The sequence below is a fragment of the Penaeus monodon genome, chromosome 26, assembly GCF_015228065.2.
Source record: "Penaeus monodon isolate SGIC_2016 chromosome 26, NSTDA_Pmon_1, whole genome shotgun sequence".
NCBI lineage: Eukaryota > Metazoa > Arthropoda > Malacostraca > Decapoda > Penaeidae > Penaeus > Penaeus monodon.
The window spans coordinates 40,808,442-40,834,029 of NC_051411.1; the positions used below are offsets into that span (position 1 = coordinate 40,808,442).

Below are 25,588 nucleotides of genomic sequence, written 5' to 3' on the forward strand. Positions count from 1 at the left end.
ATACCAATACCGATTATCGATAACCAATAAAACAAAGAAAACCCAACTACCAAAAAACATTCAAGTGATATAAAACCAATTAAATTGTACACATCACGCAAAGTCGAGATATCATTAATATAAAAAATCATATCGGCAAAAGTCGTCGTTGGCGCAGCCCGTCCCCCGCGGCTCACTTGTCTCGCGCGCAGTGCATTGTGGGCCATCGCCGCCGCCGCTCCGTCTGCCGAGTCCTCCAAGATGTTCAGCCGGGCGACTCTTCTCGTGCCTCAACAGTAAGTTAATTCGCTCCTCCGCAGGCATGCTCGATGATCTGGAGGTGGTAGCAACGCGGGGATTGCTTTCCAGGAGGCGCTGCAGCCCTCGGCAAGGAGGAAAGGGGCGAAACGAGAGAGAGCCGGGAGAGGCTGTAAAAGATGGCTGCGACGGCCGGCTCTGCATCAGCTGATCCGCCTATAAATACAAATACACTTTCCACTACGCTTTGTGGGCGACGCCGCCTCCTCAATGGCAAACGGAATTATTACCGATGCGGAGAGGAGACGTGGGTCGTATTAACATTTTCGTGGTATGAGTGTTATGTAATGAACCGGTAATAAAAATACTTCGGCTCTTACTATGATATAGTAGTATATGCTTATATATGGAAATTAAATGCTTTAGTAAAGCTTGAAACGAGGATCGTGCTGAGGCATATTATCGAGGATTTTCTCAACTTAAACCGTTACTTGTAACACTAGAGACAATCACAATTCATTAACGTACCTGTAGTTGTTAGAGCTGTTGTTATGGCCTGTATGGATTTGGTAATTCAGTAAAAGGATCGAACTTTATTTTTGCAAGGTAGATTAGAACCCCTACTGTTAGTAATTTGCCATAAAATAAGAAGAGCCAGTTCATGCTGGTGGAGGATGAAATGTGGCTATAGGTACAAGGCATAATCTGCAGACTCAAACGGTAACCCCACAAAGTAAGGTAAAAGATTGCTGAGATTGCCGCCCACAGCCTAAGTCCACTCAGGACTAATTTAGGCTTGATCTTGCTGTGTATACCTAGTTGAAAACGTAGTGTGTTTTGGTATTGTGGGGCAGAGCCACCTATCAACCCTCCCCTCGGGCAGTGCCTGAAGGGTATACCCGGTTATAGCAACTTAGTTTTTGGAATAAGTGGTATTTGTTAGCAAGAGTGACACACCCTCCAGAGACGAAGTCCCAAATCCAGGGTATCATGCGAACCCAAAGCCCAAACCTAACCTTTCCTACCTTCTATTTATATCTTAGACAGGGGGGCAAGCCTCCCCCCTTTATTAGCACTTTGTGCCAACTTACAGAAAACATGACAAAAAGAACTCTGGCTATGTGAGGGTATTATGGACTCTATTTTGTGTGCTATATAAGATGGCAGTGTCCATTTCCCTCTATCTCTATGCGTCACTCTCGGTAACATTAACCAAATAACTTTTGGGTAAATTTGGGTAACCCCTATTTCTGAGTGTAAACTGTTTTTCTGTAAGCTCTCATGTTTTGAACAAATCTAGTACTCGATTCCTTTGCAAAGAAAGTACAGCTATGGTAACCCAAAGAGTTGGGGAGGGCAAAAGTATCAGAAATTGTGGGGTAAAAGTAAATTATCAAAATGACTTTCATTAATTTAGTTTTTGCAAAGTACTTTCATAATAAATAGGGGCTTAGTCCCCTAACTCCCTTTTCAAGGGGGCAACCACTATCTGCTGCTCTTTTTTGTTATTGCCATAATATACTGTATGTTGAAGGCAAAGCAGCACCTTCTACACAGCCTAGCCATTACAGAAATAAGAATTTCAACTGACTTCCCTTTTGTCCAGCTTCTATTTTCATATGATTATAACACAACTTATTGGCTCTAATAGACTGGTCTTTAGTATCTATTATTCTGGGAAAATTCTGGGAAAACTTTCTGTGCATGACAGTCTGGATTACAATGGCAAAATTAGCATATATCACAGCCTGATATTTGAGCCATATCAAGTTCCCCAAATGGCAAAAAAAGATTAGAAACCAAGCCATTCTGACCATAGATGGAAGAGAAGAAAAGTTTGGTGTTTCACTATATAAAGGTATGTAGTCCAAGGGGCATAGCCCTCCTGGCTAAGCAAATATGATATTATGGGGTTCCAGGGGGCGTTCAGGGAATATATAGATGGTAGTGTATAAATTCCACAGTTAAGGTTAGATTGGTTTATTGGTTAGGACACATTGTATGATTACCATGGGGGAGCTGGATTTTGTGAAATCCCAGATTTTTTTTACTGAATGATGGGCTTGATTCATGTAGTTTTTTGAAAGTTGGTTTGTAGGCTTTCAAAGATAATAGGGCATCCATAGTTTCATTAGTCAATTTTGTTTTGTGCTTGTTTTACACATTTCTGTTCTCTCTCCTTATTTCAGCCTGTTTTACCCCATAATTTCCCTTATTTACTTCATGCCTTCCCTTGCTAACGGGGATTTATCAAATCACATCGAGATTATTCGGCTGGAGAATGTGACGGAAATGATCATCAGATTTGTTCTCATCACACGTGAACAAATCTGATGATATAAATGTCAAGGAAGACGCGATCGTCATAGTCGGAAAATTAACCAAATTCTGTCCAATTGCTTTGGCACTTCCTTAATTTTGACTAATTTCTTCTCACTGCCGGAAGAGTACGAGTCATGCTGTGCCTGAAATTTGTGTGTTTTACTTTGTGTGTTTTACTGTTGTCAGTTTGCAAAGGAAGTACTTCAGAAAGTTTTTTTTTAAGGCAGCAATAGTGATACCCAATTTTGTGGCATCCATACTGTGAATTACCTCTGACTTAACTGGGATAAATGTTTTGTTTACCGATGCAGAGGCCACTGCAGTCTTGGGAATGGTATGTATTTACATGATGGCTATACTAAGATTGAGAGTCTAAGCCTAACCTTGCCATACCATGCACCAAAAAACTTGCCTACATGGTAAAGAAAATATTATCTTTGTGCATGTAAATTGTAATCCTAACCAATCTTGGTAATTCTTTACAGTATGGACTTACTCGCCACATCACAATTTATTCAGCAGTCTTTAATTGCTGGAACTGGGCGAGTCCTTCTGGCACTGTGTGAGGGGAAGGTAATGGGAGGCTCTGCCCTCCCAACACCACCTCTGGCAAATATTGTGTTTGCCTTGGTATGTACAGATAGTGCATAGATAGTTGAAACTCAGGAGTGGAAGCCAGAAATCTCTCGGTGTCACTGACTCAAGTGACTTCTGCAACCGTCCTGCTGTTTGGCCTGGGAGTCTACAATTTGCCCCAGCTTACCCTGTATTCCAGCCACTCTTGGGGGAATCATTAAACATCAGATCAGGGTCTGGGGGCCTACTCTCCACATGGGATTAATAGTGTAGTCTTTATGAAACGATGAACCAAACTGTTTTCCAAAATGAGGTTGGGGTTTGTTAACCTTTACTGTAGTGCTGAAGTTGTATTGGTCAGTGTGAGAAATTTGTAGCACATATCAATAGTTTTTTCATGTCTGGTTATTCTTTGACTGTGCAGATTATTTCAGATGTCAGTGAGAATAGATTTCCCTTTTCATTGTTATAGTAATTGTTACATCTTTCTGTAATTGTATTAAAAGTTGCACAACTTTCCTAAGATCAACTTGGGAAGGAAATCCCATTAATGAAAATCCCATTAATCTTATTTTATAGTCCTATCCATTACAGGCAAAGTTTATCTTCTGCCATATGGCTGTGAAACAAACTATACCATCCAGACTTCTAAAATTAGGAACATTTCATTTATGTTGTGGTGGGGGGATCAAGACCACACAAAGATTAAAGGGTGGGGGGTTTGCCTTGTAAAACCCTCTCTGTTCAGTGGTGTTAACTATTGCCATTATTTTTTGCACTTAGCATTTAGATGGTAACTTACATGATTTCAGAAGAGTTGAAACCTGTATTAAACGTATGCACCAAAATGGCGCATTACCAAAACTTGGGTTCATTGTAAGCTAAAACATAATTGAGCTCTGTGAATGTTAACATAGCAGCTGTTCATTTTCTGAGAGTGGTAACTGGAGCTTAAATGACACAGAAACCAGTTTGTTTGTGGAGTTTCATCAAGTAGTGAACCAAACTTTATTCCAGAATGTGGAGGAGCAGGGGGGGGGGTACTAGAGTACCAAAGGCAAGGTGGCCAATGTGAGAACTTTGATGATAGCACCTATCACTAGTGTTCTAATTTTATTCATTTTTATATTTTTATTTCTTTATTTATTTATTTTTTTTTTTTTTATTTATTTTTTTTTTGAAGGGGGGGATGGGCATGGGCACAGTAAGGAAAAGCTTGAAATCCAATGAATCTATTACTTTTACTATTTTTCTTTTAATGAATGTTGTGTCCAAATAGTATCTTGCCTGAAAATTGGGCAGGTGTCTGAATTCTTAATATTGAAGCTGTTAATGTAAGAAGTGATACTAAAATTGAAGTGTCATTGTGCTGTACTACTGAAGAGACTGGGTTACAGGTTTTCTGTTTCATTATTGTGTATGTGTAAGTTTACTTATTTGAATATAGATCAGCTTGTTTCATAGTCTCATTCAATATTTTCTCAATCCCAAATGCATCAATTCTCTTTAGCTATATTTCAGGTAAGAAATATACATAAATAAGATATCATATATTCAAAATATTTACAATTATTTCACACAAAAAAAATTTATTTTCTTATTTTAGTATCTGTTCTTCCTTTTATTTTCATTAGTGGTAGTTCTGGATGAAAGCTTGCCACTTCCTCTTCATTTGTTAGGTGAAATTATTTTTTTTAGCCTCCAATATGGGAGATGTATTTTGTGCAGAAAAGGCTGGAAAGATATTGCAAAAATGGGTATTATGAATAACACCGTCATGTTTGCACTTCCACATAAGGTAAATATTGCCTTGTTAGTGATTTGTGTGTATACAGGTGAGCACTGTGTCCCATGTCGGGTGTTGAAGGAAAGACACACCCCCTTTACTTGCCCAAGCACAACAGCTTGGGAATTACCTCAGGGCATTCTTATAAAGAAAAAAGGTGTTACTTGCAATTTTCCTTCTAAAGTACTTGTATACAGAACAAAAAAAAAATTTTTTTTTATAATCTTTATATATCTTATATGAAGTGTAAACTCAGAAGTGGGATTTTATATACTTGGACCAATCCACGAGCAGTGTGGTGAATTAAATTCTTTTTATACTTTTTTGTAGTTTGGTCTTGGTTACAGGCATTTTGCTGCCTAACTGTTGAACTTTATTTGCAATACAACAGGATGAAAATTAGGATTTGCAAATATTAGTTGTCTGACTGTTCCTTCCACTGGCATAACAAACTTGGAAGTTTTATGGCTGCTTGTCATACATTTTGATACATGCCAAGATGGCAGTGTGTATATTTTTGTGTACACTTGGTAGTGTTCTATATTTTTGCATATTTCAGTTTAGTACATTGTGGTTAACTGATACATGGCATTCTGAAATTCTCATTGTATATTTAATTTTCTAGTGGGCAGCAGCAGGTACGAGGGATGGCCACCCTCAAGGCCATTGCAATGCGTCTCAAGTCTGTCAAGAATATCCAGAAGATCACACAGTCCATGAAGATGGTGTCAGCGGCCAAGTATGCCCGAGCTGAGAGAGAACTGAAGCCTGCCCGCCCCTATGGTGCAGGAGCTGCTGCCTTCTATGACAAGGTATGTTGTGTGCCTGTAGGTGAAGTAATGCTTTTAATTGGCAATGGTAATTGAGTTAGCCATGGTGTGATGATGTACACCAGATTTGTTTGTTTCTGAAGATAAAGTTGTAAATTGAATTGAACTATAAGTTTAGGGTTAAGACATCAGAGTTGGTAATCTTACTAAAACTCTCCATGAACAAGATTCTGGATATTGCATTTTTTCTAGTTAATAGGTAAATTATTGATTTGATTTTAAAGTTACAGATATGGTCACAATGAGTCCTTTACATTTATTATTTATGCAGTTAATATTCTTTATTCTCAAAGGCTGAGGTCAAGGCCTTGGAAGACAAGCCACAGCAGGTGATTGTGGCCTGCAGCAGCGACAGAGGCCTGTGCGGTGCCATCCACTCCAGTATCTGTAAACACATCAAGGCAGAATTGGCGGGTGATGCATCCAAGGCAGCCATCATCTGCGTGGGAGACAAGTCACGAGCCCAGCTTCAGAGGTGTGTTTGTGTGTGTCTGTAGGAATCTTCAATATGTTGGAGAATGGGACTTAATAACATTTTAAATTGTATAACTTTTTAGAAATTTATTTATGAAACCAATGGTATTCACTTTTGTTTTAAGAAGGTAATAAACTTGCAATAAATTAACATACCAGAAATAAAAGTTCACATGAGCATATGCTCACAAAACATTTTGTTTCACTAGTCTGCGTTCATCAAGTAAACCTCACTTTTATGGTTTTATTTTAAGTTCTTTTATTCTTCAGTTTTGTCTTTGGTGCAATACTGTAACTTTTCCCAATATTATTGCAATTTCTCTTGTCATAATTCACATACTGCCATCCACATTATTTTGTAAGTAATGATTGTGTATTGAGACAACTCTCAAAATCCAAAGACAGCTGTAATACTTCAAGATTTATTTGCCAAGATTGATCTGTTTGATTTTTAATTTCCGCTGCATTGTCACCACCAAAGGGCCCAAACCAAGAACGGAAGGTTAAAAAGTTTAATCTTTGTTTGTTGAGTGTAATTCCCACGTGTAGAAATAATGTTGTGGTTCCCACAGTGGGCGTATTTCCTGGATATATGCTTGATTAACTTTAAATCTCCCAAGTGTTATTTGCTTTTGAGTATGAGAAATTGAAGCCTAGACATGCATTTTTTTTTATTCTTTCCATTCTTAAGTTGGCAGTTAAAGGCCTCTGGATTACAATGTAGTGATCAAATTCACACCTGTTTTAAACTGTGAAAGTAGTGCTTTGTACTTTAGAGTCATTGTGCAAGTTTTTCAATTTCTGGTATTAAATATGAAGTGATAAGTATTTATTCCATTACTTGTATATTTTATATTAATAGATAATATAGAAATGATATTAATAATATATAAATATATTTACAAAATATTAAAATAATTTTTAAATAATAATTAATAAATATAAGTATACAATTTATTATTACATATCTTATAATTATATATACCTAAAACGATATACATTTATATATATAGACACACAACACGAATCACAATCACCCAACACAACACAACATCACACACAACATACACCACAACCATCACACATACAACTATCACAATACCACAATCAACAAACACAAATCACACAACACACAATCACACACAACACAACCCCCACATCACACACAACCACCACACACACACACACCACACACACATCACACCACCACACAATCACCACACACACACCACAACCACACCACCCACACACTCACACACATCCCCCACACACATCACCACCACACCACACACACACACATCACACACACCACACACATCACACACCACAACACCACACATCACCACACACACCACACACATCACCACACCCACACCACCACACATCACACACACACCACCCCACCACATCACACACCACACACACAACACATCACACACACACACACACATCACACACACACCACACACCACACACACATCACACACCCCCACACACATCACACACACACCACACACATCACACACACACCACAAATCACACACACCCACACACACACACACACCCCCACACACACATACACACACACCACACACATCACACACACACAACACACATCACACACACACCACACACATCACACAACACCACACACACCACACACACACCACACACACCACACACACACCACACACATCACACACACACCACACACATCACACACACACCACACACATTCACACACACACCACACACATCACACACACACACCCACACATCACACCACACACACCACCACACACACAATCACACACACACACCACACAACACTCCACACACACACACACACACATCACACACACCACACACATCACACACACACACCACACACACACACCACACACACACCACACACACACCACACACACACCACACACACACCACCACACACACCAACCACACCACACAAATCACCACCCACACACCCCACTGATCGCTTTCATATTTTTTTTTTTTAGGTTTCTTGTCTTTAATATATCAATTGCATTTCCTGCAGGACACTTGCTGGCAGCATTATTGCACAAGTGGGAGAGGTCGGCCGTAAACCAGCAACCTTTGAAGATGCTGGTAGAATCATGACCTATATCCTGAATTCTGGCTATGAGTTTGGCTCTGGCAAGATTGTGTACAACAAGTTCAAGTATGTGGCTTTTTTCACCCTCGTGTATGCCTGGTGATCTCAATGAAAGTAGTTTGGACAAATTATCTCGTCATTCTTTGCCGAGAGACTAATTTCTTTCGCTCTGCAGGACTGTTGTCTCCTATGACACCCTAGAGATGCCATTTTACCCTTCGGATGCCATCAACGCAGGCGAGAAGATCTCTGTCTACGACTCCCTGGATGCCGATGTAGTCCAGTCTTACATGGAGTACTCTCTGGCCTCCCTCATGTTCTATACACTGAAGGAAGGAGCATGCTCTGAGCAGTCCTCCAGGATGACTGCCATGGATGCCGCTAGCAAGAATGCTGGTCAGTACCTGTTTTTTGTCTTGCTTCAGCCCTTGCATATGAGAGTAGGAATTCAGCATTTGAATTGGTTTTGGAGATGTTTATTCTTGCAAAAAGAGGATTTTAAATGTTTTTAGGACTGGTTGGAACAATGCAAGTAACATTCAAGACAGGTGTTTAGTTTGTGTATTTCTATAAAAATAATAAATATAAATATAAATATAAATATGAATTCATGATGATGCTTCTTTAATGTGAACCAGCAAGCTCATGCTGTTTTTATATATAGATTACAGACTATGTTTACATTAGTAGTTTAAATTCAGATTTCATTTTTTAGTATAATTAATATTAATTTTTTTTTTCTGTGCTCTTTACTTCCAGGTGAGATGATTGACAAGCTGACTCTGACCTACAACCGCACCCGACAGGCTGTGATTACTGGAGAGTTGATTGAAATCATCTCTGGTGCTGCTGCTGTCTAAATTTATTGTTATTATTTTTTTCTATGAAGATCAATAACTAAATTAAAGACATGATTATTATTGTCTGGATCAGGGGAAGTAGTGGTCTTAATAATTGGCAGTCAGTATACTTTTGCACTGAATTCTGGAATTATGAAACCTTGGAATCTTGTCTGAGAGAATATCCCTAACGTCTATCAATGACAAAACTCATACTGCCATTTGTAGTAATGTGTATATAGCCCAGTGTTTTATTTTTATTTTTTAGTCATTGAATTAAAAAATTTAACATGTGTGCCAGCAAGACAGGTGGTGGTGTTGGCATTGTATGGCACTGGAGCCTAAATGTCTCAGCCCAAATATAGTGTGATTAGAGAGTAATTCATTCTTTAATATACACAGACTTTGGTGATATATAATTCTGACAGCCACAAACTGGATTGTAGAGGATGAAAAGGAATGTGTATCATCAGATACCATGTCAGTTTTGGATAAATAAAGATTTATTCAAGTAATTATTTTTTGTATCCTCCTCCTGTATTTGTATGTTAATGCGCAATAATACCTGTAAAACGTGTTCATACAGTACTTCCATTGAACATGAGTAGAAATATGATGGAAACAATTCAAGTGAATATTCATCTTTTCATACAAAATCCAATCTGCTAGTGCCTTAAATGTAAAAGTGATGTCGAAAAAACAACTGACAGCTTTGTCTTGCAAGGTGTTGATATTCGATGATTTTGTTTCGAATTTTTGTATGTAATATTTATAAGGACGTCTTTTCGCCTTAAAACACACATATTCTCCCCCTTCCTCCTTTCAGCATTTTTACTGACTCGCTCTCATACAATCTATGCACTCGAGCAACCCCCAAGTCTTGTAGGGCCCCATCCAGGAACGGGTATACACTAACCAAATAATGTTCCTTACCAACGGTTAGCGGGTGGTTGGCGGGCACGAGTCTAGGCCGCAGCCCAATTTAATGGACAACCACTACGGTCCCCCCCAATCCCTTGCCCGTTGTTGTCGTGGGGGGGCTTAGGAGGTGGAGACTAGGACCCAATGATGGGGAACTCCCCAACCTTGGGACTCCGCCCTCGACTCGACTAATTTTGCATGGTCTTTTTTTTTTCCTTCCCACTTTTCGTTTCTGTCCCTTCACCAAACCCTTCTGCTATCCATCTCCTAAGGTGTGAGAGCTGTGCTGAAAGAATGAAAGGCTGACTTTGTGCCAGTCCTGAACGGCCTGAGGGAGCCATGGGCACAGTATTCCCCTGATTTAGTTACCTAGCCCTTACCCCTCAAGGGGACCCTGAGGGGTGGACTGTTTTTATCCTCAACATAACCCAGGCTTGCCATGGCCAGTAATGAAAACATATCCTCACTATTAGGGGCAATGAGGCTTGCCCCTTTATCAAATAGCCCCAACGATGTAAACCCACCTGATTCCCTGACCCCAGGCTCTCCTTTGACCACGGCTCCGAACACTGCAATAACTACCCCCTCATCAATGCCTACTAGTACAGTAGCCAACAATCAACCCTTAAGAACATTTCTACTCTTCCAGCATGCTCAACTTCAACACCTCTATCCCCACAACCTCCAACATCAACCACCCCATCCTCCCTTATTAACACCTTACAGCCTTATTGCCCACCTCTCCATAACACTACCTCCCTCAACACTACTCCATCTTCGTCACGCCCCCGCCCTTCTACTACCCCTATCACTACAACAATCTTGAATACTCTCTTTAGTGCAGCCAAATGGGACCGATTTTTCGTGATCCCTCCCACAGCTCCCTACTCTGACAACACCCTTCTCTTCCAACAATGTCTCCAAAAACAAGTAGGTAAAGTCTCTTTCCGTAGCCGATCCGACCGCTCCCGTCTTGTCACAGTAACATCCGAAAACCAAGCTATAGCATAAACAAAACTAACTGACCTATATGGTAACCCCATCCTTGCAGAACCCCATCCAACCCTCAATACTTGCACCGGAACAGTTTCAATCTCCCCAGCAAATTGCCCAATCTATGACAAAGATTGGTCAGACTGTGGAGAAGACCTACTTGCCTGTCTCACAGACTATGATGCAACATCAGTACAATGCTACTCCATTCCCCCCAGAGGTCATCGAAGGAAACCCACTAACATAGCCAAAATTACCTTCCGTAGACATGACCTTCCCTTTAACGTCTACATAGGAGGAGAATCCCTCCCTGTTCGTCCATACCAACCCCCTCCACGTCAGTGCCAAAATTGTTGGCGTCTAGGACACCCAGCCAAACATTGCCGTTCCACAGCCAGATGCCCACTATGCGCCCAACCTGGCCATACCCGATCTAACTGCTCTGCACAATCACGCACATGTGCCAACTGTGGCGGCCCCCATAATGTATTTTATAGGGGCTGTCCCACCTACAAGTTTGAGTCTGAGGTAGCAACTCCCAGATTCAAACTTGGACTCACACTACGTGAAGCCAGACAGGAAGCACGTCGACGTGGTTTTTCTCTTACTCCATACTCCAGTAATACTGCTCATTCTACCAATTCTCCTAAACCCACCCTCCCTACATCTAACTCCCCCTCTTCTACCTCCTACCTTTCCCAGTCAAACTCTTTTGCCATCCTAAACCCAGACACTCCAATCTCTACTACAGATACTCCAATCACCACTACCACCCCAACACCTTCCCCTCTCCCTCCTCGCACTACCCGTAACAGACAGAACAAACGTTCCACCCCCTCTTCCCCTACCACACAAACACCTCCACCTTCCTTTGCCCCTACGCTTGAGACACCAGTCCTCTCTTCCCCCCCTCACAAGAAATCCTTTATCCCCCAAAACTCCCCAACCAACTCCTCAGAAGAAACTATTGAAAATATTCGAGATTACTTAATGAAAACTGACACTCAACCTCCAAATCTCACAACTCCTGCTCCTTTCACACTCCAAGTAACTGCTGATATCCATCCTCCTCCTAACGATATCCCCCTACACCCTATCCTCCTAACCCTCCCAACACAGCCCATCCCCCCCGACCCCAACCCCGCCCACATTAACCCTCCCACCATCCCCTCTATCCCTTCCATTCCCTCCTGGATACACACGTGAATCCCTTATGTCACAAGTATCCCCTTCCACAGACCCTCTGTCTCCTAATACCCCTCCTAGTAGTAGAACACCAACTCCCACACTCTCCATTCTCAGACCTCTCGGTCCTTATCCCACCCTCTAGCTGCTTCCCCCTCAAAATCTCCAAAACGTACTACAATCTATATCACTAAAGTAGAACTATCCTTCATTGGAATATTCGCGGTTTCTGCTCCCACAGACCTGACCTTTGTCATATCCTTTCCTCTTATAACCCATCTATTGTATGCCTTCAAGAGACCTTTCTTGCACATCCTCCAATACCAATCCCCAATTATCATTTTGTCTCTTCCCCACATTCCCTTTATGTCTCGTCCATACTTACCTCTGCTTTCCCCCACCTATCCTCCCTTCACCGACCTCCCAACCTATCAGACATCCTTACAGAATCCCACACTTTCTGTTTCAACAACCTATTCTCTTTCCTCAAACGCATACATATCCTCCATCTAATCTAACTCCTTACCACACCTGACTCTAACCCTTTCACTCACCAATTCCTTTGCCCAGCTTAGACAACTAATCACTAACTCAACCACCCTTCCCTAACATTAACTATAGTGCTACATGACCTTAGATGTTTAGCACATTTATCTTGCTTTTAACCATTAACCAATCACTACGGTAACTACCTCGCCTCAATTTGGTCTGACATGCGCCCGTCACACGTGGGCGACAACAACAGGTTTACCCTGTGGTAGCCGATGGTCGCTGTGGACTGCTCGATCTAGTAACACTGCCAAACAATCATGAAATACCCTTTCTCCGGCCATTTCCCGTTCATCTGGATGCGGCCTAAGACTCGGGTCAATGTCTATATAAGGACCGGTTCTACCTGTGTACGCGCCACAAACCTCAGGTTTTACTGGTTGTCCACCCATGTCGGAATCCCAAGCAGATACTCCAGCACGTTCCGTTATACTCGCTTCACGCCAACCCCGCCTCTCAACCTTCCGGTCTCCCCTTTGATTACAGTGACGGAGAGTCTTTTCCAACTATATCAAACTGACGTCTAGGCCATCTTGCCCCACAGTTTGAGTCTGGAGTAGTACTTTTCATATTCAAAATAGGCTTCACTTTACGCGAGGCCTGATAGGAAGCACGCCACGAGTCTTTTTCTCACTCCTTACTCCAATAATGTCCTTCGCTCTGCCCCTCCCCTTTCCTCCCAAGACGTTTTTATATCTCCCCCAGTATCTCTTACTCATCCCATTTCTACCCTCCTCCCTCTCCTTCTCCCAGTCATATTCCTTTGCTATTCTAAATTCAGACACCTAAATCTTCACTTTTCCAGACACTCCAATCTCTTCTGCGGTACCTACCTCTCTTCCTCCTCGCCAAGCTCATCGCACAAGTTAAGCTAAACCCCATCTTCCACCGCATCCTCCCCTACATCAACCTTTCCTACCCTTCAAACGCCTGTCCCCTCTTCTCCACCTCATAAGAAAATCTGTTTCTCAAAGCTCCCCAACCAACTCCACTTCAGAAACTTTTGAAGACAATCAAAACTATCTAATCATGAACCAAAATAACATATTTAAACCTCATCTATCCACCAATCTCTCTGCTCCCATTTCCTCTGCACTCAAATTAACTGCTGACATCCATCCTACACACCTTCCTCCCACTCCTTCCCTACACCTGAACTGCTATACGACTTTGACGAGTAGCACATTTAATCATCAGCTAACCCTCTCTTTACCCCTTTCACCACTGCACCTTTCTATAGTGCTATATGTCTATCAAAATTATTTTGCTTTGTAACCATTAACCATTGATCAGCCTCATTTCATCAGAACAAACCCTGGGAGACGGCTCTTGCCCTCTTGCGTATTGGTCACACCCGCCTTACCCACTCCTACCACTTTCTGTTATCCAGTCACGTTTTATTGCAGCCCGTACCTCTGCTTTCCCCAACCTATCCTCCCTTTCCCGACCTCCCAACTCGTTGGACATTTCCTTACGGAATCCCACACTTTCTCCTTTGACAATCTGTTCTTCCTCAGACGCATACATATCCTTCACTTGATCTAATTCCCTCGTTGCTTATTCATACCCTCACCTGTAAGGAAAGTTTGGACCCGCTTGCTATACTCACAGAGAGGATAACATGAACAAATTTACTGTGCTTGTTATTGTAGATGTAGTGATCTTGAGGCAAATATTGACAGCATATCGGATATAAAATGGAAACTTCAATACATAAGAAATGGCTAAAGATAAAAAACAACTTGAAAGCTAAATGCACCAATGATTACTTACAAAACACTTGTGTCCAGCTGAAACAACTTTATTACATTATCATTTATGTCCTTTTGCCGTATCAGCCTGAAATTCAATATAAAAAGGTAATGCCGTTGAACACTCTAAATCACACTAATCATTAAGGTTTCTGGAAACCATTGCGAATTGTATGTAAGAACGACAGTTATTCTATGACAAGAAAACGTAAGAACAATGCAAAATGGTGATATTATCTTCAAAATACACATATATGGTTACTATACTATGAACGTAAAGTTATATATACATACATATATATATATATATATATATATATATATATATATTTATATATATATATATATATATATATATATATATATATATATATATATATATATATATATATATATAATATATATATATATATATATATATATATGGGGCCGCGGTGGCCGAATGGTTAGAGCGTCGGACTCAAGACTGTCACGACGGCAATCTGAGTTCGAGGGTTCGAGTCACCGACCGCCGCGTTGTTTCCCTTAGGCAAGGAACTTCACCTCGATTGCCTGCCTAGCCACTGGGGGACCAAGTCAGCCCAAGTCAGTGCCGGGTAAATAGAGATGGTGACTCGGAAAAAAAAAAAAAAAAAAAAAACACCGGGCGGAAGGCAATGGCAAACCACCGCTCTAAACTGCCAAGAAAATCATGAAAGCCCATGATCGTCAAGGCCGCGGTGGCCGAATGGTTAGAGCGTCGGACTCAAGACTGTCACGACGGCAATCTGAGTTCGAGGATTCGAGTCACCGACCGCCGCGTTGTTTCCCTTGGGCAAGGAACTTCACCTCGATTGCCTGCCTAGCCACTGGATGGCCTAGCCAGCCCAAGTCAGTGCTGGTCCCAAGCCCGGATAAAATAAGAGAGAATGATTACCTAAAGAGGTAACACCGGCACTCTCCGTGGAAAGGAACTGGGGACCCTACCACGTACTCACTCCAAGAGCATCACAACGTGAAAACTGCAATTGAGTATCATGCTGTGACCACGGCGGCTCAGACATGAACCTACCGTTAAATGATGATATATATATATATATATATATATATATATATATATATATATATATATATATATATATATATATATTATACACACACACACACACACACACGTGTATATATACACATCATCATCAATAACGGTAGGCCGTGGACCACCATCCTTCGCCACTCAACTCGATCTTACGCTTTTCTTTCCACTTGTACCTCGTCAGCCCGCAAATATCTTTGATGTTGTCGGTCAGTCATGTCTTCGGTTTGCCTCTTCCTCTGTTTTCCTATCATCCCTGTCAGCAAGTTTTTCTCAATACTTTCACTTCTCATCACATGACCAATAAACTTTAGTTTCCTTTTGTTCAAGATGTCCAACAGCCAGACTTTACAATTTATTATTCTCAGCACTTCATCATTCGTCTTCTTCTCTGTCCAGCTAATACGCAGTACTCGTCTGTAACACCACAGTTCAAAACTATTGACCTTTTTCTTGTCTATTTTCTTCAGCACCCAACATTCAGAACCATATGACGCAATTGGGAAAATTAGTGAGTTCAATGACCTCAGCTTTGTCCTTAAGGTAATGCTTCGGTTTTTCCAGATGTTTTTGAGAGCAACTGTGGCGTTTTTGGCAATAGCAATTCTTCTTTTTTATTTCTGGTGAATCATCATATGTGTTAGTAAAAACAGCTCCAAGATAAGTGAACTCTTTCACATTTTCCACATCCAAACTCCGTTGATTGTAACATGTTCATCTTCATGGTCTTAGTTTTCTTGGCATTAAAAAATAAACCATCCTTTTCGCTTGCTTGCAGTGTATATATACGTATATATATATATATATATATATATATATATATATATATATATATATATATATATACATATATATACATATACACATATACACACACACGTGTGTGTGCGCGTGTGCGTGCGCGTGCGCGCGTGTGCGTGCGTGCGTGCGTGTGCGTGCGTGCGTGCGTGCGTGCGTGCGTGCGTGCGTGCGTGCGTGCGTGCGTGCGTGCGTGCGTGCGTGCGTGCGTGCGTGCGTGCGTGCGTGCGTGCGTGCGTGTGTGTGTGTGTGTGTGTGTTTTCACCCTTGCCAAAATAGATCCTTTCATAATCGATGTTAACATTTTGGAGAAAACAGAGACTGTATAACGAAACAAAAAACCTTATATTATAGAAAAGTATTTTCATGTTATTTAAAAAAGAAAAGAATTGAAAACATAAATATAAAATACAAAGACCTCTTGCGTAATCAATGTCGACCTTTTGGGTTTGTTTACACCGCGATCAGCTGTTGAGATGAAGCTGAAGAAGTCTCGTCGTATTTAGGAGGCTTTATTCTGACCTTTTTTGCCCACTTCTCGGAAAAGATATGAGTGCTCAGCTAGGAACCGTGGTTATTGGTATGTCTTACGAGATGTGTGTGGAGTTAGATGTGTTTGTTTGTGTGTTATATTGGTGTTAAAGTGGTCTTAGATTGAGAGAACTTATGACATGTAAGTTGCCAAGGTAATTTTTAGAAATGACTTGCCGGTATCTGGTCTGTTTTTTTTTAAATGAATGTTTGATTGGCTTCAACGAGTTACTTTTAAGAGGGAGGATAACTGGATATCATTGTAGTAAGGAGAAAAATGAATTTAAGATCATAAAAAAGAAACCTTAAATAGGGTATCATATATAGGGTGACAGGGAAGTGGTTATCTTTCATTTATTTGTTTTAGTTATTTATTAATTTTTTTTTGTAATTTCATCATATTTTTATGTGGCAAGTATGGGTGGTTTAGGATTTTTTTGCCAGTATTTTTTATTCTTTTGATTTATTCTGAATAATTATCGGTATGGGTCCAGTTTCATCCAGCCTTCTTTTATATAGAAAATAATATATGCAAACGATAGAGCAAATAAATCTAAGAAACTTATCTTCTATGTACTTCCATCGCAACTCTAAAATAACAAATTTATTAGATACGGAAGTGTCTGAGATCATGAATAACAAAGCACGTATACATAAGGCAAACTCCAGTCATTAACCATTATTTTCTTTTAAGAATTTTTTTTTTTTCCTATGGTAGTTGGTACCACAACTTAAGTGGAAAGAATCTTGTCCACTTGTCTCAAATAGATAATGAAACCAAAACCTTTTATAACTGATACTTTCTTTAAAGTCTATTTCAGCAGTAATATTGGTAGGTGTCTCTGCTTGAAAGGACATCATGATTGCTCATGCCACATACTTTTGGCAATCTGGTCAAGGTCAAGAAACCTCCACCTTTCATATTTATTGTGTATTAATGAAAAGTGATTCCTTATTTCTTACTTGACAGCAAATCACCAGGGTGGCCTATATGCTTTACCTTGCGCGAATATACATGGTGCAGATTTGTTGTCCTAATTATCTTAACCCTTCGCCACCGGGTGGCATGTACATACATACCATGGCATACCTGGACTACATTTCGGGTGGCAAGTCTATATGTGCCATGGTTCACTGGTCCTGTTTTCTGGGGGCATGTACAATCATACCATGCATGCTATGGTTCTGACATGATTCCACATCAGTGGGGTCTGGGCCACAACGAATTCAGCCTGGGAGGGAGGGCTTTCATATTGGGAAACCACCCGGCAGCAATGGATTAAGGTCAAAGTAGAGAGGCTACAGGGAATGCTGGAGTCATTATGGGAGTATTTTTATCTTCACTTTCTGCAGATGTTTTCTAATGCTTTTAGTGTTGCTCTATGTGTTGTTAAAACCTCAGGTTATCATCAGTACTTCTACATGATCTATTTTTGTACAAGATTTATTTCTATTAGGTTCATATTAATAATAACCCAGAGTATGTTGTGAACCAGTAATCTCAAGTTATCTCAAAAATATATGCTTCAAGTGTTTATTGTTCTCAATAATAATCAGTAATAGTGATAATAATAACAGTAATGGCAGTAGTATTGATAATAATATTTGTTAATTATTATTGATTTTTATTATTGTTGTTATTGATTATCATTATAAGCTTAAAGATAAACATTATGTTGCTGTTACAGCCTGGACTTGTTTTTACCTGAGCTGTAGCTTGGAAATCATGTTTTTACTAATCCTGTTTCAGGGGGAGGCTCAGGGTTCATAGGGACAGCCCTCGCAAATAGCCTGAAAAGAAAGGGGTATGATGTTCGCATTATTTCACGAAAGCCAGGACCTTGGAGAACTACATGGGTAGGTGATGCTGATGTTATTACTTTTATACTCTGGCCAAGCTTTCATTGTTTACTGTGATTGAAAGTTCAGAGAGTGGATGCTTTCACAACATTTATTTGTATGTTTTTCATGCTTCTTTTTCTTTATGTTATTATTAATGGTATTACAGTTATCAATGTTATTATTATTATTCTTTTGTATTACTAAATACTGCAGACTGTTATTAATTATTACTAGCTACTGGTTGTTACCTACTGAGTTACTATATATTACCTCTTACTTATGTACTGGTTAATTAATACTGCTTACCACATCTCATTTACTTCTTACTTACAGATATTTACTTTCTAACACGTTCTTACTACTACTGATACTTCTTCTACTACTACTACTATTGTTATTCATTATTTTTATTTTTCAGCAAAGTGAATATCTTTAAATCTTTCTTGCACATCAGTTTTATATTTTCAAACCCTTGTTATTTTTTTGTTATCTTTAGTTGAATAGTTTTTCAGTGGAGTTACTTATATTTGACTATTCTTAAATGACTTATTACATGATTACACTCTTCATTCTGTTAATAAATAAACATCCTTTTTCTTGCCGGGCTCTCTTCATCTGCTTTCTGAAAACCACTCTTAAATCTTCCCAGAGTGACTTGAACAAAGTTGGATTACCGGAAAATACGACAGCTGTAGTTAGTTTGGCTGGGCAGAACATTTTGGATCCTATGCGACGCTGGACAGAAGGTTTCAAGCAGAATGTCTGGGCGTCGCGTGTTAATACTACACGGTAGGATCTTATTACTATCGTCACTTTTGTTTGTTCTTTTTTATTGCCAAATCTTGATATGTAGATATTCCTTGTAAGGTAATGCTTTACATTTTCTTAATTGCTTTTTGATAATTTACAGGGTTGTGATAGTGTTCATTATTTTATTTGTTTTGGCAGGTATCTAGCACAAGCAATCATGGAAGCCAAGGAGAAGCCAAAAGTATTTGTATCATCATCAGGAGTCAGTGAGTATATTTCCTTATCATTATCATTAAGTACGGGAATTTTCTTCCTAATTTTTTTTTTTTTTTTTAATACATTATCATCTTCCCTAGTTATTATCCAGTTTCTCCAGTGGCTCAGCTTCCTCCATATTTCATTCATCCTCGTCCTGTTGATGGTTTGTTAATAATGATCTTCTATATTGGCATAACATATCACACTCTCCTAAATCAACTAAGATAAAACATTCCCCACCATCCTCAGGCTACTATTCACCTTCTCAAGATGTAGTATACACAGAAGAAAGTCCTGGTGGAGACTATGACTTCCTCTCCAGGTTGTGTGTGGATTGGGAATCTGCCGCAGATCTACCCCCAGAAGCCAATGTCAGGACAGCAAAAATAAGGACAGGTAAAATAAAAACTTGCTTGCAATGCCCTTGAGGGTCATACTCTTTGAGACTGTGAAGTCAGGTTGTTTGGTGCAAATTAATGTATTGATACCCAACAACAAGGATAGCTCCTTGCTTTATAACTAAAATGTGAAGTAGATACATAATGCAGAGATGCAATGTATAACCTATAACTCCTCTTCACAGGTGTTGTCCTAGGGCGGCAAGGAGGCATGATCCAGCAGTTGATTTTGCCTTTCTTTCTGGGACTGGGAGGACCCATTTCTGATGGCTTGCAGCCTATGCCATGGATCCACATAGATGACATTGTGGGCCTCTACATCCATGCCATTGAATCCGAAAATGTAGAGGGGCCAGTGAATGGTGTTGCGCCACAAATCATCAACAACAAGGAGTTTGCACAAGCTTTCGGCAAAGCTCTGTGGAGGCCTGCCTTGATTCCTCTCCCAAAGATTGCCGTCAACCTCATGTTCAGTCAGGACCGAGCCAAGATAATGACGGAGGGGCAGAAGGTGATGCCAAAGAAAGCACTGGATACAGGATATGCATTTAAGTACCCTGATATTGCATCAGCTGCTAAACAGTTCTCAAAGTTGATTTATGCTGATGAAATAATATGATCTTTCCCACATAAGATAATGGTTGAACATCAAGAGGATTGGCCTAGGGCTTTAGTATTTAATCAGTCTATTTTGTCTCCATTGCAAATATTCAGCAGTGTTTTAAAATGTATGAGTTTAGATGCTTAAGTGTAAATAATAAACCATTGTTTTATATGTGGTTTAAGTTACCATTTTGGAGAGTTGTGGTTTTCCTTTTAAGATGTTTACATATAATCTTTTGAAAGGAAATACGACCAACATGCAAATCATGCTACCTATAATTCACAAAGCAGAATTTAAGGTTTATCAGGAAAATGTTGAGAAGAAACAGTGCTGAAATATATTATGTGAAAGGATAAGAGTATCTTATAAACCAACAGATATTTGCATTTTTATTCTTATTTCATGATAATTTTCTTTCCTATGAACAGAATGCACCAAAATTTATTGCTAAAATGCTTGTATGAGTTCTTATTATCTAAAACTGTACAGAGTTTAATTCATACTGTTACAGACAAGCCAAAGGCCAAACTAACAATGAAATAAGTTTATGAGTGTATTCCAAATATATGTATAGACAAAGAACCATACAACTGCATAAAATGAATGGCACTATACACACACCACATATTATTCATATTGTATAATGTGGGGAAGCCTGAAAAAGTTTGCTAATGCAAAAATCAGTATAACTGTAATATTATGGAAGTTGACTTCAGGATTTTGGTGAAAATACAAATAAAATCAAATAAAGTGCTTTTACAATATGTATTACTACTCCAAATGTCATTCAGAAAAACAATGATAGGTCATATTTTTTCAGTTAAAGTTATTTAATACATACCTTTATATTACTATATAAGCAATTTTGGAATTTACACCTTTAAAATTACATCTTATCTATTCTGTCTAAGGCACTGAAGAAACACCGATATCCTCTTTGTGCTCCGATTTTACTTATTTTATGGAAAACGTGTAGATCACATGTTATGACTTTAGTCCAAGAGAATGTTGCTCTTTTTCAGTCAGACACTGTAAAACTAACATGAATTGAAAAGACTAAGGACATGTACATCATATTTCACTACCGTCCGCACCATGTCTGTCCTTGATGGAGGTTCCAGCCTCCCAGACGTCTCGAACAGGGATTGGTTTTGGCCGCAGGTGTCATTAGAATAAATCACACTCGTTTTGTCCCTCAAAACCCAAGCCTGAACCTCAACCGACTATACAGAAGCGTAGATTTGATTTTCATTCATAATAGTTCAGGGTTTAGATTTTCATTCACACTCTTGCTCATCAATAGGACTCCCTTCCTCGTACATGGGGTTAGTCACTCCTGAAGGGGCGTCTCCTCCCGTCGCGTGCTCAGGGCCGTTGGCGACGTTGTCCGCAGACGCCTTGCAGACGCTGAGGAAAATGGGCGTGTCCCGCTTGTAGTGGCGCATCATGAGGCCTCGCCGGCGGTACAGGAGGACGCCGGCGATGAGGAGGAGGAGCAGGAGGACGGCCATGACTGCCAGGGTCCAGAGGGCGGCGCTGGAGCTCTTCGACTCCAGGGCTGAGGGACTGCTGATCACCGTGAATATCTGCGGGGGGACAGGGTGTTTACAAGGGGTGTTTGATCGGGAATTACGTGGTCTTCCGGGTATCTCTATTGTTTTTTTGTCATTAGTATTGGTATGTCCCATGTGTATATTTAACTCTTCTGATACACACACACACACACACACACACACACACACACACACATACACACACACACACACACACACACACACACACACACACACACACACACACACACACACACACACACACACACACACACACACACACACACACACACACACACACACACGCACACACACACACACACACACACACACACACACACACACACACACACACACCACACACACACACATATATATATATATATATATATATATATATATATATATATATATATATATATATATATATATATATATATATATATATATATATATGGGCTTGGAGGCCTGCACATAACCCCCTCCCCACTGAAATGCTTCCAAGAAAACGCCTCTTCTGCTTTCTCTCAATTAATAGCAGCAATATCCTTGCTTCTTTTCATTGCTCAGCTGAGGTCTCTTACTAGCCTCCCCCTGAAACCCACTCTGATAGTGCGTGTGTGTATTAACAGGCTGCTGCTATTTTGACTCGACGTATGTGTGTGTATCATACTGACAGTGAAGGTATGGCATGTACAAAAGTAACGAAAGGAGGAATAGCACAAATTGCAGTGGGAAAAGATAAAACAGTGGACAGAAAACAAAATAGAAAATGAATTATAATAACAAAATAAGATAGAACAAGCTAAGAGGAAGAGGAAGAGAAAGAAGAAGAAGAAAAAGAAGTAGAAAACACCAAAAATAAAACAACAAAGAACAAGCCTAAAAACAACAAACCAAACCGAATCTTGAGCCTCTCCTGACCTGGGGATTCCCGCAGGAACTATGGAAGGGCGTGATGTTCCGGGCGACCTCCTGCGCCGCCACCACCCGCACGGTGTTCCTCTGGAGGGACGCACGACGCAGGCACCGCAGGCCACTCAGGGCGTCGCTCTCCCATGTGTCTATCAGGTTCCCGTCGAACTTGACCTCGCCCAGCACGCTGACCTGGGTAGGGGGTGGGGGTGGGGGTGAGAGAGGGTGGTGAGGAATGCACTCTCGGTTTGCCTTCATATGACAACACACAAGCGCACGCATATACATGTATTATCCATTAAATGCGAGGATCCTTGCTTTACCCCCCCCCCCCCACACACACACAATTCCTGCATCTCAAAAAAAAGAAAAAAGAAAAAAGAAAAAAATCTTACCTTCAGCGCCTCCTTCTGCAGGTGTCCGAAGGTGTTTTCCGAGAAGGAGACATTAAGGTTCCCCGTGACCGAGAAGGCGCCGGTGCTCACCTCTTGGAAGCGGCACTTGCTCACCTCCACCGACTCCACCTCCGACTGCAGGGGGAACGGGGGTTGGGGGGTGAGGGGGTGGGGGGAGGTAAAACATATGAGAGATTGTTTACTGTTTTTCCTTTGTTCAACTTTTTTTTTTTTTAATCTTGGTTTCATTCAGTTTTTTTATTTGCTTTGGTTGATAAGTCGTGTATTATTCCCAATGGCTTGTTTCATTTTCTTGTAGGTGATATGGTTGATATCAAGGCTATTATTATTATTATTATTATTATTATTATTATTATTATTATTATTATTATTATTATTACTATTATCATCATCATTCTTATTATCATCATTATTATTGTACTATTATTATTGTCATTATTATTCTCATTATTATTGTTATTATTACTATTATTATTATTATTTCTATTATATCACCATTATCATTATTATCACCATCAACATTATTATTATCATCATCTTTATCGTTATTATTGTAACATTTTTTATCTTTGTTTATGTATTCATGTTCTTATTGGTATACGAATTTGATAGATATTTTATTTATATCTTATTTCTGAACCTATATTATGTACTATAGATAAGGTGTTATTTCAGTTAATTTTGTTATCAAAATTCTGTTAATAATTAGTCCCTCTTCTTCTCCCCCCTCCCCCCCTCTCTCTGTCTGTCTCTCTCTCTCTCTCTCTCTCTCTCTCTCTCTCTCTCTCTTTCTCTCTCTCTCTCTCTTTCTCCTTCCTTCCCTCCCTCCCTCCCTCCCTCCCTCCCCTCCTCTCCTCCCTCCCCCCTCCACTACCCTACCCCACCCTCAAAAGAAAATCCCTAAATCACAGAAGAAAAAAGTAAAAGAAAAGAAAAGAAAACAAAAAAGGAAAAAAAGAAAAACCAGCATGCGCGACACTGAAAGCCCCGGGACTTATCTTTATAATAAAGATTATTATCACCAATTCATGGGATGCTTTTGTAATATTCAGATATCGTTTATTATCCTTTTTACTCTTAGTGTCACTTAAAAACAGAATAAAAAGAGGAAAAGCATCTAACATACTGACAGCAAAGCAGCGCAATTTCACTTATCATTATTACTGTTATTAAACAGTAATAAAGCATCATACACCATGCGGTGATACTAACAGCCATCTTATTCGTCTTTACTATTGCAGCTATCATTAAAATAAATAAATAAATAAATAACAACAACAAAAATATATAAAAAATTAAATATGAGTAGGCTCTTACACTATGCGTGATATTGAAAGATCCAGCGCCCAGGGAATTGACGAGGACCTTGTGCATCCTGAAGCCAACCCAGCTATGGAGGGAGCGCTGGCTCAGAGTGACGACACCGCTGGCTGACACCGGGCCTTCCACCACGCTGACCGCAGAGTCCTCGATCACCAAGTAACGCATCTGTTGGAAGAGCGAGGGGGAAGGGAAAGGAGAGGGGGGAGGGACAGGGGAAGGGTGGGGGTGGAAGGGGGAGGGAGAGGGAAAGGGGGGAGGAGGGGTGGAAGGGGTAGGAGAGGGAGAGGGGAAGGAGGGGGGTGGAAGGGGTGGAAGGGGAGGGAGAGGGGAGATGGGGAAAGGGTGGGAGAAGGGGAGCGAGGGGGGGGGGGAAGGGTTCGTGTGATTTATTGTGATTTTATTATTTTGTTGTTGTTGTTGTTGTATTGGGATGGTTGTTTTGCTCGGGTAAAACAAAAAATCTTACTGTATTTTCTATTCTATATTATCATTGTGTGGATTATTGGTTCTCTGTATTGATAATGATAAGGG

General features: G+C 40.2%; 3 protein-coding genes across 3 annotated transcripts in view; 2 read left to right on the forward strand and 1 right to left on the reverse strand.

Moving 5' to 3' along the window:
- Window positions 1–147: 147 nt before the first annotated feature.
- LOC119590177 (ATP synthase subunit gamma, mitochondrial-like) lies at window positions 148–9,713 on the forward strand. The gene is made up of 6 exons (XM_037938967.1): window positions 148–275; window positions 5,547–5,733; window positions 6,045–6,226; window positions 8,282–8,425; window positions 8,535–8,755; window positions 9,119–9,713. The coding sequence occupies exons 1-6, from the start codon at window positions 241–243 to the stop codon at window positions 9,217–9,219; spliced, it is 870 nt and encodes a 289-aa protein (XP_037794895.1). The 5' UTR covers window positions 148–240; the 3' UTR covers window positions 9,220–9,713.
- Window positions 9,714–16,920: 7,207 nt separating this feature from the next.
- On the forward strand, window positions 16,921–21,019 carry LOC119590179 (epimerase family protein SDR39U1-like). The gene is made up of 6 exons (XM_037938969.1): window positions 16,921–17,047; window positions 18,749–18,855; window positions 19,490–19,629; window positions 19,789–19,856; window positions 20,098–20,244; window positions 20,432–21,019. Exons 1-6 carry the CDS (start codon window positions 17,017–17,019, stop codon window positions 20,863–20,865), a joined length of 927 nt encoding a protein of 308 aa, XP_037794897.1. The 5' UTR covers window positions 16,921–17,016; the 3' UTR covers window positions 20,866–21,019.
- Window positions 21,020–21,226: 207 nt separating this feature from the next.
- LOC119590178 overlaps window positions 21,227–25,588 on the reverse strand; it is a 10,377-nt gene continuing 6,015 nt past the window's right edge. Inside the window, exons 4-7 of the mRNA XM_037938968.1 lie at window positions 25,052–25,222; window positions 23,714–23,848; window positions 23,328–23,510; window positions 21,227–22,436 (exon numbers count right to left, since the gene is read on the reverse strand). Coding sequence (XP_037794896.1) covers window positions 22,128–22,436; window positions 23,328–23,510; window positions 23,714–23,848; window positions 25,052–25,222 — 798 coding nt within the window. The 3' untranslated portion in view covers window positions 21,227–22,127. The remainder of the gene's footprint in view (window positions 22,437–23,327; window positions 23,511–23,713; window positions 23,849–25,051; window positions 25,223–25,588) is intronic.

Coding starts and splice junctions, on each gene's coding strand:
- LOC119590177 (XM_037938967.1), top strand. CDS start 241: ATGTTCAGCCGGGCGACTCTTCTCGTGCCTCAACA. Junction 276..5,546: donor ACTCTTCTCGTGCCTCAACA/GTAAGTTAATTC, acceptor TTAATTTTCTAG/TGGGCAGCAGCAGGTACGAG. Junction 8,756..9,118: donor TGCCGCTAGCAAGAATGCTG/GTCAGTACCTGT, acceptor CTTTACTTCCAG/GTGAGATGATTGACAAGCTG.
- LOC119590179 (XM_037938969.1), top strand. CDS start 17,017: ATGAGTGCTCAGCTAGGAACCGTGGTTATTG. Junction 17,048..18,748: donor GCTAGGAACCGTGGTTATTG/GTATGTCTTACG, acceptor ATCCTGTTTCAG/GGGGAGGCTCAGGGTTCATA. Junction 18,856..19,489: donor GACCTTGGAGAACTACATGG/GTAGGTGATGCT, acceptor AAATCTTCCCAG/AGTGACTTGAACAAAGTTGG.